Here is an 18334-nt window from a genome sequence, read left to right on the forward strand (position 1 = left end):
TCGCTGGGTGGTGGGGTTCAGTTGCCTCCCAAAGCCCCCCCAGAGTGGTGTGATATGGGGGGGACACACGGGGGGGGGACACACGGGGGTCCCCATTCCCAATCCATCCCCAGGTTCTGCCCCCACTGCTCCCCAATAAACGGGACCGGGGCGAACTGGGAAGCTTTACTGGGAACACTGGAAGCAGCCAGGTGGGGGCAGAGTGACAGCGGGGCTGGGGGGACACACGACCCCCCCAAAATCAGCGCGGGGATGGAGCGGGGGGTCCCGGCCGGGCCCGATGCCACGGGGAGGGGCTGCGGCCGCCGGCGGCTCAGGAGCTCTGTGGGCAGAGCAAAGGGGGTGACACCCCCGAGTAGGGCGAGGTTTCCTCCGGCCAGCGGCGCTCGGATTCAAAAAGGGCTCTGGGGAGCGCGGGGAACAGGAGCGGGCAAACAGGGCTGTGGCAGTCTCCGAGGGCAGGGCTGCGAGTGTTCTCCTGCCTGTGGAGTTTTGAGTTTGTTTTTGTGTTGAGATTTGGTTGGTTGGGTTTTTTCAGCAATGGTCCTCACACGATCAAAAGCTCCAGCCAGTAAAAGTGTACCCAGGCAAACAGAACCCTCCCAGAAGGACGCGTCTGTCCAGCCCCCTTCCTGTGAGGAGTGTTTGAGCCTGGCAGTAGCACCGGGGGACGCTGTCAAAGACACCTGCCTGAGGTGTGAGCAGTGAACGATCTCCTTTCCCTGGTGGCCGAGCTTAAGGAGGAAGTGCAAAGACTAAGGAGCATTAGAGAAAGGGAAAGGGAAATAGACTGGTGGAGTTTCACGCTTCCAGCCCTGAGAGAAGCCCCCCAGCAGTCAGAGCACTCCCGGGCTTCTCAGCATCAGGCTGAGGGAGGAGACCTGGGGGATGAAGGGGAGTGGAAATGGGTTCCTACTCGGGGAGGTAATAAAAATTCCTCCTGACCCCCATCACCTCCCCAGGTGCCACAGTCTTCCTCGCTTTGCACTTTGCACCTTTCTTTCCTAGGCAGGCGCAGTCTCTTGTTGGCTGCTTCAGCAGTTTCTCACTCAGGTCTCAGCAAGTTTGTTTCTCATTTCTGCAACTTTTGTTCCCCATTTCTTGCCAAGTTACATTCTGTGCCTTAAGCTTGTGGCCAATATTTGCTAACTTTTACCCTGTATCTTATATTTGCACAGGTACAATGATTTGAACCCTTTCAACTGGAACGGGCACACCAGACCCAGCCTGGGCACACGGAGGGAATTTATTCCCAACCAAATCCCAGCAGCACAAGGAGAAGGCAAAGAAATCTCTCCAACACCTTCCCCCCACCCAGCGCGGATCACCCGGAACGGGGGTCACCAGGGCTCTGCCCAACGGGGGTCACTGGGGATCATCCAACGCCGATCCTCCCACGGGGGATGGAGCTGGAGCAGTGCACGAAGCTCTTCCCGCACTCGGGGCACTCGCAGGGCTTCCCTTAGTGGTGCCTCTGTTGGTGTTTGGTCAAGTGAGAGCTGCTGGAGAAGCTCTTCCCACATTCAGGACACTCGTAGGGCCTCTCCCCGGTGTGGATGCGCCGGTGGCTGACGAGGTGGGAGTTGCGTTTGAAGCCCTTCCCACAGTCGGGGCAGCGGAAGGGCCTCTCATCCGTGTGAATGCGCTGATGTTCGAGGAGCTGGGAGCTGGTCGGAAACCTCTTCCCACACTCAGAACACTCGTAGGGCCTCTCCCCCGTGTGGGTGCGCTGGTGCTTTCTCAGGGTGGAGCTGTGCCTGAAGCTCTTCCAACAATCCAAGCACTCATAGGGCCGTTCCCTGGTGTGGACCACCTGGTGCTGGATCAGGTGGGAGATGCTGGAGAAGCCCTTCCCACATTCCCCACACTCGTAGGGCCTCTCCCCAGTGTGGGTGCGCTGGTGCCGGATCAGGCTGGAGCTCCACCTGAAGCCCATCCCACATTCCAAGCACTTGTGGGGCTTCTCCCCACCCTGAGGCTTCTCCCCCAGCTCCGAGCTCTGCCTGGATCTCCGGCCGCCTTCGTGGCACAGGGGGGCTCTTTCCTCCTTGGATCTCTCTGGGCTGCGTTTGCAGCCCCTCCTCCTGCAGCATCTCCGGGGCTTTTCCTCCTCCTCCATCCGCCCACGCCTTGGGAATGACAAATCCTGGTTTGGGGGGAGAAACAAGGGGTGAGCGCCTTGGCCTGGGGGTTCTCCTGCCCAGGTCCATCACCAGGCATCTTGTGTCCATAAAAACCTCCAAAACACCAACATTCAGACCAAAATGCTCCCATACATCAAGACACAGACCCAAAACTCCCAAAACATCAAGATTCAGATAAAACCTCCTCCAAAATACAAACATTCAGCCCTCACAAAAAAACCAAAGCACCAACATGGAGCCCAAGAAACCTCAGAAACACCAAGATTCACCCCCAGGAAAATCGTGGATCCCCCCTCCCTGATCACCTGCTGGATGGGGGGGGCAACGCTCCTGGGGCTGGGGGGAGGCTGCAGATACAGCGAGTGCTGGAACCTTGCAGTGCCTCCTCTTCCTGCTCCTCCTCCTCCTCCTGTATCCCTACTCTTCCTCACACTCCTCTTCCTCACACTACTCCTTCTCCTGCAGAATCCCACCTGCTGCTCCCACGTCCATCCTTTCACCATTCTGCTCTCCAGCCCTGCTCCTCCAGCCTTTCTCCTCCTCCCCCCAGGCCCAGCACCCACCCCTGGCTCGCTCTGCCCCCCAGAGCTCTCGCATCCCACAGCACCAGCAGGGATGCAGCTGCGGCAGCTCGGGCTGCGGCAGCGCTGGGCTCTCGGCCGCTCCTGCCCGCACTCGGCCCCCGCCGCAGCCACTTCTGCCAGCACAGCACGGGCCGGCCCGGCCTTGGCGCTCCCCCCCTCCCACCTCCCCAAATTCCCCTCGCGGGGGGCGCCAAGGCCGGGCCACACGGGGGCTCCAGCTGGGGAGCGCCGGGCGCTGCGGCTCTGCCTGGCAACTGCTGACTCACCAGCGCCGCGCCTTCTGATTGGCTGAGCGCTGCCTGAGGGCCGCGCCTGCACCAAGGGGGGACACCCTGCTCCAGGGGGGATGGCCCGAAAACCGGGCACCCCCAGCGAACGAACAACAGCAACGCCTCCCTACAAACACATGCTCTCAATCTGCTCGGACACAGCCACACCGACTTGGACACAAGCAAGTGACACCACAAACCATCAGCTCCACAAAATGGTACTGATTGACACACACTGCTGCTCAGCCAAGCTCCTGCTCAATTCCTCAACTTCCAGAACAACAACAAAGCCTGAACACAACCATGGACATCGTGTCCTATACAAAAGGGGACAAGGTGGAGGCAGTTTGCACATTCTCCCAGAGCTAATTAAGGACATGGACACCCAGCAGGGGTAAAAAGGGAAGTCGAGAAGGGGTCTCAGCAACAGGGGACGGATGGTGTTGGTGTGCTGGGCAAGGATTGGTTGAAGGGAGTGTGCAGGAATATGGTTAAGGCAAACAGCAGCAGGAGGAATCTATGTGGGAAGAAAGGAAAAGGAAGATGGAAAAGAGGAGGAAGAGAAAAATAGTGAGAATTGCTATGTTTTCCAGCACCTTCCACAATTCTATCCTCAAAAAGGGCCAAAACCCTCTTATCCTCAGGGCCAGCTCCATCTCCTTTGTATCCCTGCGTTCCAGGACTGGAATAAAAAGAAGCTCAGGATTTCAGGGTGTTTCTCTGTGGTGGGGAGCAGCAGGACAGGGCAGCACGGGCTGGGGGCCTGTGGGGAGCTGCGGGGCCGGGCCGGGGCTGTGGGGCAGCCGGGGCTCAGCGCCAGGCACTGCCTGACCCCAACACCCCCCGGGCAGGGCCGGCACTGGCCCCCGGCCCCCAGGAGGCTGCGGGATGTGGAAGGATCAGGATTTTCTTTCATCGATCTTGTTTGGGTCACTGGAGAAACGAATGATTGTGCAGAAAGCTCAGCAGCTGTCAGAGGATGAGCACCCACAGGCACTGAGGGGGCTGCAGGAGAGGCACAAGAAGCCCCTGCAGCACTTGGCCAGAAAGGCTCAGCAGGGGAATGCAAGAAGGGATGAGCAAAAGGCCAAGGTGAAGGCAAAGGCCATGGCAGAGTTTCTACAGCCCCCCAGGGATGAACCGCAGGGCCCAAGGGGGCCCCAGCACCCAGGGGACGGCGGCGGCCACAAGCACCTGGCACAGGCATTGCCCTCCTCGGCACGGCAGAGCCCACCCAAACAGCCCCTGCCAAGGAATCAGGGCTCCAGCTGCAGGCCACAAGGACACTGCAAGCACAGACAGCAGCACCCTCAGCACCAGCAAGTCCACCCCTGATGGACATGGATTGTCAGGGCTCTCAGAGCTCCCAGCACACCAGGGACCCACCGCACCAGAGCCCTTGAGAACATTCAGGGCGCCTCTGGATCGAGACGAGGCCGCTCCTGATGGACACAGGGGCCTCTCGATCCACTCCGAATCTGAGACCTAAGGGGGGAAATTGTCAAGAAGTTCCTTGATTATTCAGGCAATAAGTGGGAAAGAGGAGCAGGGGTGTTTTATTCAACCACTATCAAAAGATGTGGGGGATGGGTTTGAAACCCATCAATTTCTGTTTGTTCCTATTTGTGATTGTAATTTACTGGGAAGGGATTTGGTGGCTCAAGTGGGAATGCAAATTCATATTGTCAAAGGAGATACAGAGGCTAATGCTGCTGTACCTTGGTGTCAAATGTCTGCCAAGGCCTCTGCTGAAGGGAACCCAGAAGTGTGGGCAGCCCCAGGGAAATAGGGAAAATTAGATACGGAGCCTCTCCAAATTCCTCTGAAGCATCCAGGACAAGTGGTGTCTAAAAGCAATACCCTGTTCCAAGGGAGGCAAGGAAGGGGTTACAGCCTCTTACTGAGGCCCTGCTAAAGGCAGCGCTTCTGGAGCCAGGCATCTCTCCCTACAACACTCCTCTCCTGCCAGCCAAGAAACCCCATCATGGACACCAGAAGGAAAGCACAATTTTCAAGGCTTCAAAAGCAGATTAACTGAACCTCCTGCCCTGGCCCTCCCAGAAAATAGACTCAGACATGGGAACTCATTTTACAGGAAAGATCCTTCAGGCCGTTCTGGCTGCTTTAGGAACACAGTGGCACCTCCAAATGCCCTGGCAACCCCAGAGTTCAGGTCGGGTGGAAAGAATGAATGGGGAATTAAAGAAACACCTTCTGAAGCTGCTGAGAGAAACCAAGATGCCACGGCTACGGCTGCTGCCATTGGCTTTGGCAAGAAGAAGAGCCAGACCCAGGGCAGATATTCAATTATCTCCCCTGGAATCCATGTCTGCATTTCCTTACCCTGGTGTGATAAATGAGTGAATGATAAATGTTGTCTTTCACATATATGATTCAAACATTTAGAAGTGATGATGGATTGTGTAGAAATAGTGTTAAGGTAAAATGTAGTTAAGTAGAAACGAGATTAAGGTAAATTGTAACTTCAAAATAGTTGTAATATGTTAAGAAATGTATTAATAAACACATGGTAATAAATGTCTTTTGAGCTGAGAAACTACAGAGCCAGGAACCAAGACATCTTAGAGAAACAAAGAAGATAAACCGCAAGCATCCCAGGAAGATTGTTACCTCATCAGAACTCACACGGCCCAAGGGAACTGGCAGCTGCCAATGAGGCTGGAGACTGCGGAGGCACCGGAGAGAGGGGGCCTGTCTGCAGTTCTGAAGCGATCCAGAGGACTGAGGCGGTGTCCTGCTGGGGGAAGGGGCAGAAACCGGAGCGGGGGAAAGGGGAGTGAAGTGTAAATTCCTTTCTGGGTTAATGAATATGTAACAGTTCAGGAGAGTACTTCAGTCCACAGTAAAATGAATGGAGGGCGCCTCTGGCAATATTGCCAAGCGCCCCAGAGCTGTGATTTGCCTTTGTTCTACTAATAAATGTTCAATATTATATTGCTAAAAATTTAGCTTTTGTATTCATTTTCTTCAGCCTTAATCCTCTAACACTAAAAAGGTTGTTGGGGAGTTTCTGTCCTTCCCACAGTTTTGATAAGATTACAACATTAGAAGGCTTTTTCTTAATAATCCTACTTTGATATTGTCAGATGGGTCTGGGCCAGGGTGTGAGAGTCAATTTTTAGTCTTAGGACAAGAAGCAGCAAAAATCTTTATTGCTTTGGGGTGTTTTTTGTGTATGCATGTGGGTGTCTGTTAGTGATGGCAGAATTTTGGAATGGGTTTTTCAATGTTCACCTGTAGGTTCCATTTTGCAAAACTGGAAGAGCTTTAAAGGAGACCCTTTAACTCATAAACAGATAAAAAAAACATTAAAAAAAAAAAAAGAAAGCTGCTTGTTGGGGGCCACTTGTGAGTCACCTGATGGCTGCCCTGGAGGAGAAGCTTCCTTCCAGGCAGCCAGCAGAGGAGCTTTAGAAATGCAAATTAACTCTGCTGCGGGAAGTGTGCACAATGTCCCAGGCTCTCCTTGCCTGCCACAGGAATTGGGCTGATTCCCTCTGCCCCTCACCCCAAGCTCTGCCTCCCTGCACTGACGGAATTTGCATCGCTAAAGGCAGAGCCCACACTGAGCATCTCTGACTCTGCAACAGAAATCCCTGAAGCTGCAAAGGAAAACAGCAAACGGAGAATGTTGGGAGAACTTCACTCACAAAAGCGGGGGGGAATCATCCCTCTCCCCACTCCAACATCTGCTGGCACTCTCTGTGTTATACAGGGTGGGTTTGACCACTGGGCTGCTTTTGCTGACACAAGGTCAGCGAAATCACTTGGGAATGCAAGGATGTGATGATTTAATCAGAGAAAAGCGGTCAATTGATGCTTCCCTGGCCTTTTTGGCAGCGCCCAAAAATGGGGAAAAGATGAACGGCCACCAGAACAAATCCTACAACACCATGGAGCAGCCCCTGGGAACCCAAACAAATTCATACCAGGTGCCAGAGAACCCACTGATCATTTCAATGCATCATTAGATCACAAGCTGTCCTCCAAATCATAACCAAGCACACAGCTCCAGCTCCTGACCTTCTCACCCACCAATCCACTCCCATGAGCAACGCCACATTTCACCCTGGGATGGCTTCAGATTCTCTTTCAGCAGAAGGACCAGGAGGTTGTGGAAAATTAAATGACTCAAAGTGCTCTTGGCAAAGAGATGGCAAAGTGGTGAAACAGAGAACAAAGGAAATAAGAAAGCAGCTCATGTACTGCTCCAAACGTGGAAAGGATGGGAATGGGACACGTTTCCGTGGTTCCCTGGCAGACCATGGGTTAAACCAATGCTGTTTCTCCTCTCAGGTGCTGCAGCAACTCTCATCTTTTTACCATGCACCACACCTTGCTCAGTGCAGCTCATTCAGCAGGGGATCAAGGGCATGCAGGTGGCAGCCAGGCCTCCTGACCCAGAAACGGCTACAAAAGGACACAGAATGAGGTCACTGAGAATAATCCCAAAACCAAAGAAGGCCCAGGAAGAACAGATTAAGGCATTTTTAAAGTTTGCAAAGAGAAGTACTCAGAAAAGAAGAAGAGGAGGATTAAAAGGAAAAAAATGAACGTGTCTTTACAAACAGATGCTGTGAATCCCATTGGAGATAGGGCCAGGGACTTGGAGATAAGGAAGTAATGGGAGAAACCATATATTTCAGAAAATGTTACTAATTGACACGAACTGCTGCTCAGCCAAGCTCCTGCTAAATTCCTGAACTTCCAGAAGAACAAAGACTTCACAGAGCCATGAATATCGGATATTATACAAAGTGGGGGGGCACATTAAGGGGCACATGCATCCCCCCGAGCCGCCATTCAGCTGAGAAGAGAAACAAAGCTCTCCGCTGCTCCCGGCCCGAGGGAGCATCAGTGCATCGCTTTGTTTTCCCCCAAAAAGGGAAAACCGCCCCAAACCCCTTTGGCTGAGTGCACGGGGGGAGAGATTTGTGGCAGAAAACTCCCAAAGTCGTTTATGCCCAGCTTGGGAAGAACAGCCCAAGCCAAGCGGAGCTGGGACCCCCCCAGCAGCGCCTCTCTGCCGCCCCAGCTGAAGCCCTCGCTGGCTGCTCCAGGCTGGATGGGCAGACTGGGAGCACTGGGAAGGGGCCCCGGCTCGGGCCGCAGCCCCCGGGGCAGCCCCACGGCCCCACGGCAGCTCCAAGGCTCCGCCAGCCGGGATGGAACGTGGGAGGGGGAGCAGGGCAAGGGCCGGGGCTGTCGGTGCCCAGGGGACACAAGGGACAGCGGGGGCACTTCACAAGCATTTCATGCAAAAGATAAAATCATAAGGAAGACAAAAGCAAGACCATCAGTGAGTCAAGATTATGAAGTTAAACTTTAGCCGGGAGTTAGAAGCAATTTGTACTGATTGAACCAAAAGACAAGTCAACAAAGAGTTAGAAATTTAGCCAAGAAGTTCAGTGCTATTCGCCATTATGCACCTGTCTGCAACTTTGCTTATAGTAAATGAACTGCCATAAGGACAAAAGAAGCAGAATTATAGCTAGCACCTAGATTGCATGATCAAATACAGGCAGGAGGTACGGACCGTCTCCAGAAGGCTTCCCGAGGCTTGCCCACAATAGAAGGTAGAAAGTTCATGGTGATGAAGAGATCCCTGACTTCATCTTTCAAGACCACTGACTCAAATCAAGACCACCGACCCAAATCAAGAAAAGAATTGCGCACGCGCAAAGGACTAATAACCGCATTTTAATAGGAAGCGGGGAATGGGAGGTGCTGGAGATATGTATAGGATTAATATCTAACACTTTGTGAAATCAATAGAGGGCAAATAACCGGGTAAGTGGCTGGCACGTCCCTAGGAGGCGACTCCCGTGCCGCCCGCCGGGGTAATCAACACACCACTTTCTAACTTTAATTAGTTAGAGAGTTTCTGTCCGTGAATACCGGCTTTTTAATCATTCACTGGAAACGTCGAGCAGACGGAGATCTAGGAAGCAAAGGCAACCCTGAGTCGCTTCCAGCGTGCCCTCAGCCCCGCCAGAGCCTCAGCACCCCCACAGCCTCCCCAGTCGCTCCAAAGCCTTCTCAGCCTTTGCAGCCCTTCCATCAGCCGCTCCCTCTCGCGGCGCTCCGCGGCCTCCCCTGCGCAGGGAGCAGCGGCGCAGGAAGCGGAGCAGCCGCGCCTCTGGGGCTCGGCGCGGGGCAGCGCTCAGGCACAGAGCCCGCAGCGCAGAGACACTCCCTGCACGGCGCCCCTTCGGCTCCGCGCCCAGAGCTTCGATGCCGGGCAGGCGGCTCGCTCGGGCTCCCTGGAGCCGGCACTGGGGCACGGCCCGGCCCCCACAGCGCCGGGAGGGGCTGGGAGGACAGGGACGGCATTTGGGGGTCCTGGGGTTCACTGGGAGACCCTCACTGGGAACCCCCTTCCCGCTGTCCCACCTCCCCTCATCCGCCCTCTCCCGCCCCTTTCCCACCGTCCCCCGAACCCCAGCTCCCCCCAGCTCGGTTTGGGGGGGACCCACCCCTTTCCCACCGTGTCCCGTCCCCGCCCCGCTCACCCGAGAGCTCCTCGCCAGCAGCCGGGGGGACGGAGGAGGAGGAGGAGGAGGAGGAGCGGGAGGAAGAGGAGGGGCAGAGGAGGAGCGGGAGCAGGAAGGGGAGCAGCGAGAGGAGGCGCCGCGTGCGTCCAGCGCTCTCTGGATCTGCAGCCCCTTCGCGCCGGGAGCATCGCTGTCCCCGCATGCCGCAGGTGACCGGGAAGGGGGACCTCGCTCCGGATATCGTGGGCGGTCCTGGGAGGGTTTCTTTTGAAGGGGGGAGGGATATTTGGAGTTCAGCCGAAGTACCTTGGGGCTCCCTGATTCTTTTCTTCGGAACGGGGCGGGTGGAGCGATGTTTGGATCTCGCAGGACTCCAAAGCTGACCCGAAATGCCCTTTGGGTGGATACTTCGGGGTCCCCGGGAGGTGTTTTTTGGGGATGTCGCGGTGGCGGCTGCCGGCAGAGCCCCGGCGGTGGGTGGCGGGTGCGGGGTCCCGGGAGCCACGTGGCGATCGCCCGGTACCGGCGGGGGAGGAGGGGAGGAGCCTTGAGAGGGGGGAGAGAGAAAAGCGGGGAGCCCCGGGAGTCCCGGACCCTGAAATGGGGGCCTGGAGAGGGGGGACCCCGGCAGCCGGGAGTGGGGTGAGCTTGGAGAAGGGGGAACCCCGAGAAGGGATGAGCCTGGAGAGGGGGAACCCGTGGGACACCAAAGAGGGGACCCCAGAGACGGGGGACCCCCGGCACCCCGAAGCAGAGAGGCAGGGGAGGAGGGACCCCTGGGACCCCAAAACCCTCGGCATCCCTTAGTGCAGCCCCAGAGAAGGGGGACTCCCTGAACCCCAGAGTGGGGAGACCAAAGAGGGGGCACCCCTGGGATTCCCTGGAAGTCTGGAGCGGGCAGAGACCCTGCAGAGGAGGGACCTTCAATATATGCAGGGCCCGCAGCATCCAGGACAAGGGGGACCCCCAGAACCCCATAGTGGAGAGACCAGAGAGGGGGAACCTCAATGAGGGATATTTTCCTCTGAGTCTTGATGTTTTGGAGGTTTTCATGGACACAAGTGTTATAAACATATAATATTGGCTTCTCGCAAAGTATAAAAGTAGATATTATATAATGTTAGAAATGCTTTTTTGCTGTGTAGATGTAATTTTCTCTCTTTTTAGCAAGAATGTTAGCAAGTGTGAGCAAGTAAGAGAACCTCCAAGCGAACACAGGATGAGGCCCAAGGAGCTGCTAAGCAACACTTTGTCCAGAGAACAAAAGGGCCCAAAGGCTGCTCTGCCAGGAGAGTCCGAGAGCCGCTATCACCGCTCTGGCCCGGGGGCAAAGAGGCCCAAAGCTGCAATCAGCCCTGACTGTCTGGAGAATTAAGAGATCCACCCTACCATCGACTCTTACCTAGCAGGCCCAACCCCAAGAATCAAAAGAAATAAAACTGCAAGGCAGAAGACTACGCATGCTCTAAAAAGGCGGAACCAAGGAGTGGCCATGCAGAACAGCCCCGAGAAAAGTTTTAATATTAATAGAGAACGGACAATAAAAATGATATAAAAGGGACTCACCTCGAGCATCAGGTGTGCTCTTGGCAGAGCGCCAAGGCACCCGGCCGTTATCCCTTTGCTTTATTTTATGTGTCTCTTATTGTCTTTATATTAAACTCTTTAAATTCTCACACAAGGTATCTGGTGACTTCTAGAGATGGACTTGGGTGGGAGAAACCCCCAAGCCAATGCACTCACCCCTTGGTTTTCCCCTCAAAACAGGACTTCTCATTCCCAAGCCTTGGCCGAATGGAGGAGGAGGAGGAGGCAGTGAGGAAGATGCCCCGGGAGCCCCAGGCAGGTGAGGAGGAAGTCAGTGCCCCTTTCCCTTCTCTCCTGCTCCATCTCCCAGCCCAGGATCGCCCCTGGCTGCAGGACAACCCCGCTGCCGACGCCGTCCTGCCGGGGACGGACTGGGGGGATCTCCTTCCCCTTCCCTGTGGCACGGAGGCAAATCCCATCCTCTCCTTGTCTTTCTTCTCTTTGTTCCTTTTCCTTCCTTGCTTCCTTCCTTGCTTCCTTCCTTCCCCTCTTTCTACTTGTTCCTTCTACTTCTTGTTTGTTTTTCTTCTTTTTCCTTCCTTTTCCTTGTTCCTTCATCTTCATTCTCCCTTTTTTCTTCTTGTCCCTTCCTCTCCTTCTTCCTTCTCTACCCTTCTTCCTCTCCTTGTTCTTTCCTTCCTCCTTCCTTGTTCCTTCCTCTTCTTGTCCCTTCCTCTCCTTGTCCTTGCTCCCCCAGGCACTGAGCTGCAGATGGAGACCAGGGAGGACAAATCCCTGTGGCAGAACCTCATGGAAGAGGCTGCTTTGAGTGGCTCAATGGCACAGGAATCACACGGAGAGGAAAAGCCAGAGGGATCCCCCACAAGGAGGGGCTCCAAAGCCAGCCCAGGGTGCTCTGAGGAGAAAAGGCCCCCCCTCTGCTTCATCCAGAGGCCCAACCTGGTGGTCCATGAGCAGCTGCACACTGGGGAGAAGCCCTACAAGTGCTTGGAATGTGGGAAGAGCTTCAGCCACACTTCCCACCTCTTCATCCACCACCAGATACACACAGGGGGATGGCCCTACAAGTGCTTGGAATGTGGGAAGAGCTTCAGCCACAGCTCCAGCCTGATCTGCCACCAGAGGATCCACACTGGGGAACGGCCCTACAAGTGCTTGCAGTGTGGGAAGAGCTTCTGCCAGAGCTCCAGCCTGACCTGCCACCAGGAGATGCACGCCAGGGGAGGGCCCTTTGAGTGTCCTGAGTGTGGGAAGATGTTTCAGTGGATCTCCTATCTCATTGTACATCAGCAAACACACACAGGGGAGAGGCCCTTCCGCTGCACAGACTGCGGGAAGAGCTTCAAGTGGAGCTCCCAACTCACCAGCCACCAGCGCATCCACACCAGGGAGAGGCCTTAGAGTGTCCCGAGTGCGGGAAGAGCTTCTCCTGGAGCTCGTCCTTGAGGAAACACCAGCAGAGGCACCAGTAAGGGAATCCCTGCGAGTGCCCCGAGTGTGGGAAGAGCTTCGGGCACTGCTCCAACTCCATCTTAAAACTCGAGGTGCTGCTGACTGAAAAGCTCTTCCAGAACCCTGTACTTCAGACACTTAGGAATCCTCTTCTCTTATTAAATGCCGTAAAATATTACCGTGTCCTGCAGCCGTAGGGAGGAGGAGAGAAGAGCCAGCAGGCATAAATATGCAGCAAGATTGATTGATTGAATTATTTTACAAACTCTTTTATAGCCTTTTTTCTTCATAGTCTAACTGGATAAAGGATCAGCCACCCCTTGGTGTGATTGGCTAAAATCCTAAAACATCCATTGTCAAGATATTTTTCTACTGTACTATAGACAAGGCTTCTCAAGGTTGCCTGTGTTTCATTGTTTATAGAACTCTGCTGCTATCTTCTGTGCGAGAGAAAAGTCTCTCACGGACTTAGAAAATAGCAAGAAAATTCTTGCTAGCAGCATTTTTGTATCCACATTCTCTTTTCCATTCTTTGTCTTTTTCCTGGCCTATTTACTGACCTTTATTCTTGTACAAATTGTCTGTCCCAGTAAGTCCTTCTTTGCTGAACCGATGATTTCTTCTTCAATGCAAATCTGCAAAGCAGAAGGAGAGCAGCCCCTTGGAATGGCCTCAAAGTGGAGCAGCACTCACTGGCACAGCCTCTTCTCCTGCCCTCAGGCAAGGGACCGACAAGGCAGCACCAGCCTTGTCAGAGCTGGGCAAGGACAGGAGAGAGCAGATGCCAACAGGGGCTTTGAGCTGCACCAAGGGACGTTTGGGTTGGGCATTAGGAAGAACTTTTGCCCAGAAAGGGGCATTAGATATTGGAATGGGCTGGCCAGGTGGGGGTGGAGCCACCATTGGGGAGGTGCTCAAGGAAAGCCTGGGTGTGGCACTCAGGGCTCTGCCCTGGTTGCCGTGGTGGGGATGGGGCACAGGTTGGAGTCGATGATCTCCCAGGGCTCTTCCAAGCCAATGCATTTGGTGATTCTGTGACATCACAGGCTCTGGGGACAGCGTGGTGGCTGTCAGCTGTCCCCAGCCCGTCGCCGTGCCCAGAGCCCAGGCAGCACTCGGCGCGGAGCCACGGCCAGAGCCAGCGTGGAGGTGGCGGCTCATCCCACAGAGCACCATGGCCAGCCAGGGCTTCTCCTGGCTGCTGCAGTTCTGTGTGCTGCTGATGCTGGCCCATCCCCTCGACCCTTCCAGCCATCCTGAGGGGGACATGGGCACCTCGGCTCTGCTTCGCGAGGAGCTGGAGCGGCAGGACTCCGTGGGGCCTGGGATGACCCCCTTGGTGGACGTGGTGCTGGTTTCTTGGACACGCTCGGCCCTGGAGCTGCTGATCATGGGCCTTGTCCTGGGATGGTTCTGGAGACGCTGGGGAGAGGTGAGGGAGGGGGGTCAGGCAGGCGGGACAGTGCCAGGGCCGGCAGCCACCAAAGCCTTGGGCCAAGCTGGTGTTGGGCGAGGCCTGAGAGCCCCCGTGGCGGAGCAAAGCCGGGTTGGATCAGAGGGTGCTGGGCCTCCCGGGCAGCCCTTTGGCCACGGCCCCTCAGCAGTGGGGGCTGAGCCCCTGGGCAGGAATCGGGCCCAGCCTGAGCCCCAGGGACACCAGGCAGAGGCGGCCGAGCTCTTCTTGCTGCAGCCTCTGCCCGGGGCAGCCCAGCCAGGCCCGAGTCTCTCACGGAGAGGCCAAGGGCAGCGCCAGAGGGCTCAGCCCCTCTCGGCCCCTCTGCCCCTTCCATGGGGCTCCCTGGGCCGGGCCGTGCAGGAGAAGCGCCGGAGCCCCTGGGGCTGTGCAGGACGCGCTGCAGGGACGTGGCTGCCCCAAGGAGCTGCTGCGGCTGCTGAGGCACAACCGCGCCCGGATGCGGCTGTGCCGGCGCCACCGCTCTCTGCAGAGGCCCAGAGCCAAGACACCAGCAAAAGGGGGCAGCTGCAGGAGGAGGAGACCCCGAGGCTCCCCTCAGCGCTGACTCTCCAGCTCCAGCTCGGCGCTCAGCTTGCAGGGCATCGCGGGGGATGCGTGACCAGTGCTCAGCCCGGGCACTGTGACATCCCCCAGCTTAGGGGTCAGTGAAGCCTCCCATCCTCAGCCGCAGAGCTCCCAGCCACCTTTTCCCCCAGAAGCTGAAGTTTCCATGACTGTTCCAGTTCCAAACTGTTGACCCTTTTTGGAGGCATAAGGTTCTCACCCCGTAATCTTCCAGTCACCCCCCAGCAGTCAGGTTAATCAAGTTCAAGTTTTCTGGACATTGCTGTGTCATTTCCTTGATATCCATGTGAGAGGGGACACAGTGATGGATGGGTTTGCAGGGGAACTGCAGAGCCCCGGAATGGAGAGCCTGAGTGTCCCAGCAGGATTTGCAGGAGTGTGGAGGGCAGCTGGAAAGAAGATCGTGGGCAATATTCTCCTGTCTCCATCTTCCAAGGAAGCTTTGATTCGATCCCTGTCTGCACCATGCCACGGGGCCTCCAGAGGCCCAGGGAGGTGTCTGGGTGGCCCCAGAAGGACCCTGGGGCACCAGGGAAGGGGCAGGAGCATCCCTGTGGTGCTGGGAGAGACACCCAGAGGGGGCCAGCCCTGGGGCCCGGGCAAGAGCTGCATTCAGGCAGCCAAATTCATGCAGGGTCTGGCCGGGCTCTGCCCAGGATCAGTCCAGCGAGCTCCACTCCTGTTTCACCTCTTTGTATTTTCTTTGTATTTCTTTGTATTTATTTCTGTGTATTGATCCTGATGTCCCTCAAAATGCCATTAGAAATCATTTTCCCTCAAAATAAATACTGACTTATTTTGGTTTTAGGAATTAACCACGGGTAGTCCCTGCTTAAATGACTTGTCTGTGACTTATTCTGCAGTTTGCTCCTTTACAGCACCATCAACCACCTCTCTTAAAATACAGATCCCTCATTGGAAGCAGGGAATTCACCTGGATCCCCTCCTGGAACCCCCCTGGATCCTCCTGGACCACCCCCCCTCGAGGACCCTCCACACCCACGCCCTGTGGGACCCCTGTGCCAGGCTGGGCTGAACTCCCGGGCCCTGCGGCCAAACTCTGCCTGGAACCTGCTGGGTTCGGCCCAAAGCAGGGAAAGCTCCGGGACCCGCGGATCCATTTTGTCCTGTGGCTGTGGGGCCCCACCCCCGAGGGAGCAGGACTGGGCACTGTGACTCCAATCCCTTATTCCGAATCTCCCTCTCCTCTCCTCTCCTCTCCTCTCCTCTCCTCTCCTCTCCTCTCCTCTCCTCTCCTCTCCTCTCCTCTCCTCTCCTCTCCTCTCCTCTCCTCTCCTCTCCTCTCCTCTCCTCTCCTCTCTCCTCTCCTCTCCTCTCCTCTCCTCTCCTCTCCTCTCCTCTCCTCTCCTCTCCTCTCCTCTCCTCTCCTCTCCTCTCCTCTCCTCTCCTCTCCTCTCCTCTCCTCTCCTCTCCTCTCCTCTCCTCTCCTCTCCTCTCCTCTCCTCTCCTCTCCTCTCCTCTCCTCTCCTCTCCTCCCATCCCCTCCCCCTACCCCTACCCCTACCCCTCTCCTTCTCCCTCTCCTCTCTCTCTCTGACACTTTACCGTGCCATAAATCGAATCTCTCCTGATGGGAGAGAATTTGCTGAAAGTCCTTGCAAGGAGTTTAAAAGATAAAGCAAGACGTCTTCTGTTGTTTCAATGCTTCTAGATAGTTGTTTATTAAGTTTTATCAGAGGAACTGAGCCATTAGGATGACCCAGGTACAGCATGGAAGGAGGAAAAGTAGGAGTGAGAGCGAGAGAGAGCCATTATCAAGATTTACACAGCCTTTTAAAGACATTTTAAACAATAGTTACTAAAAACGTACATTATTTTTACATTCTTACCAATTATTCAGTAACACGACTAGGAACTGCGGAATTTTCTATCCAATCAATCCAAACTACTTTTACTGCAGAATATGAAGTAGTAGAAGAAGGAGAAGAAGGTTTAGAGGACAACAACAATCCTCCATTTTGATATTTCTTACTCTTATCTATATACTATAAAGAGAAGCCCAAAACCTCTGAATTTTTCACCCTGTGACAATCTTACATAGTAGTCTATAACCTAATTCACACCACTGTATTTTCTAGTTGTTGTCTGACTGTTGGTAATTTTTTTCCAAGGTTTAAAGCTATACCAGTGGTGTCCAGGGGGGTAAAAACCCTTAAAAACAGGCAGAGAAATATTCTCGGCACTCTGGGTTCCTACATCTCCCCCTCCTGTTTGAACCAAAAACACTTCCTTGACAGCTTTGTCCGTGGCTTGTCTAGCACAGTGGAGTATACAAGGTACAAATACTAAAAGAATTACAACAATAGTTAAAACATACAAACCTGCCTTCAAAATTTTTCTCCATAAAGATGTAAGGTCAAACGAATTGAACAAATCGTTCAATAATGATCCGTTTTCTTCTCCAAGTTTAGCTATTCCATCCTCTAATTGCCGTATACTTTCATGGATGGATTTCAAATGATCTGACAAATTCATACAACACATACCTTCAAATTCTTCACATCCATGTCCATGCACTAATGGAAGATAATCAATTGCTGCTCTGTTTTGCAGAGTCGCTTGTCTCACACTCTGAACATCAGTTAACACATCGCTCAGTGCGAGGGAGCACGAGAGTTCTTACTTAGCCAACAGCTCAATTGATCCAATTGTCTCAAGGCTGCTCCTGCAGCAGCACCAGGTAAAAGGAGAGCTGCAGAAAACCTTTGTCCAAAATTCCATGCTTATCATTACAATCATATTTATATTGCTCAACAAATCTTTTCTCCTTTCTCTTCTATTCTTTTATCATTTTTGCGTTAGGCATTAGCAAAGAAAGCTTTCCAAAGTTGCATGGACCGCCCTTGACATTTGAGGGAATTGCAGGCCAAATTCTGTCTCCACAAATGAGAAACATCCCTGGTGGCAATTGCAATGGATCCTGGTTGAACGATATGCTCATCTTTATTGTTGAATTGCACCAAGATGTTGCATTTCTATATATTTTGTAATTTGGAGTGACATCTGTTATCTTGTTTTTATTTTGTTTCAACCCTGAAGAACTGAATATTACACAAAACTCTATTTTTATTGAACCAAGAATTTCCAACTCCTGAGGTTCGTAAGGAGCCTCCGGAAGGGATTTGGTCCAAGCATCCAATTTCTCCACTGGATTTGAACCGAATCGTGAAAGTTTTAGATTAGCATGTTTGGAAGGTGGCCATTTGTCTGCTGGTAGACAGACTAAACATGTTGAAAATGGCTTCTTTGGTCTTGAATGAGTTAGACAGATGGTATCTAGGCCTATGCATTGGCCAAAGTCTCCCAGACATTTTCTTTTGGTTGCTTTACTGGGAAAGCTGCATTGCTTAAGGCAATCAGTGAGATGATAAGGCACAAGTGTAATACCTGATTGAGCTTCATTCTCAACAGCTTTATCCCATATAGGAATCTCTGATCTGTAACAGAACTTCTAACACACTCTTACATACAAAATTTACACCATTAACTTTCCCACTTTTTGCATAATATTCAGTCCACAGTTCTTGCACAAAAAACCAATTGATGTCTGTGGCATCAACAGTAGCGTTGACACTGATTCACGTCTGCGTGCTCGCCTCCTCGTTCCCAGAGTCGATTCCTGCTTGTTTCTGGACTTGATAAGATTTCACGTTTTTTGCTGGAATCCACTTCGGTCCTGCACCTGTTGAGACACAAGCATATCCCTTGCCCCAAGTTATTAGTTGAAATGGGCCCTTGATCTTTCCCATCTCTAAATCTT

The 18334-nt window shown here is 53.8% G+C and overlaps 2 protein-coding genes across 2 annotated transcripts in view; one reads left to right on the forward strand and one right to left on the reverse strand.

Moving 5' to 3' along the window:
- Window positions 1-501: 501 nt before the first annotated feature.
- Window positions 502-18334, reverse strand: part of LOC116436928 (zinc finger protein 436-like) — a 337104-nt gene continuing 319271 nt past the window's right edge. The window contains exon 3 of the mRNA XM_032094385.1: window positions 502-2023. Within this exon, the coding sequence (XP_031950276.1) occupies window positions 1463-2023 (561 nt within the window). The 3' untranslated portion in view covers window positions 502-1462. The remainder of the gene's footprint in view (window positions 2024-18334) is intronic.
- Window positions 9616-18334, forward strand: part of LOC116436963 (zinc finger protein 845-like) — a 22481-nt gene continuing 13762 nt past the window's right edge. The window contains 5 exon segments of the mRNA XM_032094409.1: window positions 9616-9721; window positions 11280-11358; window positions 11797-12456; window positions 12459-12707; window positions 13559-13944. Of these exon segments, the coding sequence (XP_031950300.1) occupies window positions 9713-9721; window positions 11280-11358; window positions 11797-12456; window positions 12459-12707; window positions 13559-13944 (1383 nt within the window). The 5' untranslated portion in view covers window positions 9616-9712.

This window comes from Corvus moneduloides, chromosome 31 (genome assembly GCF_009650955.1).
Source record: "Corvus moneduloides isolate bCorMon1 chromosome 31, bCorMon1.pri, whole genome shotgun sequence".
NCBI lineage: Eukaryota > Metazoa > Chordata > Aves > Passeriformes > Corvidae > Corvus > Corvus moneduloides.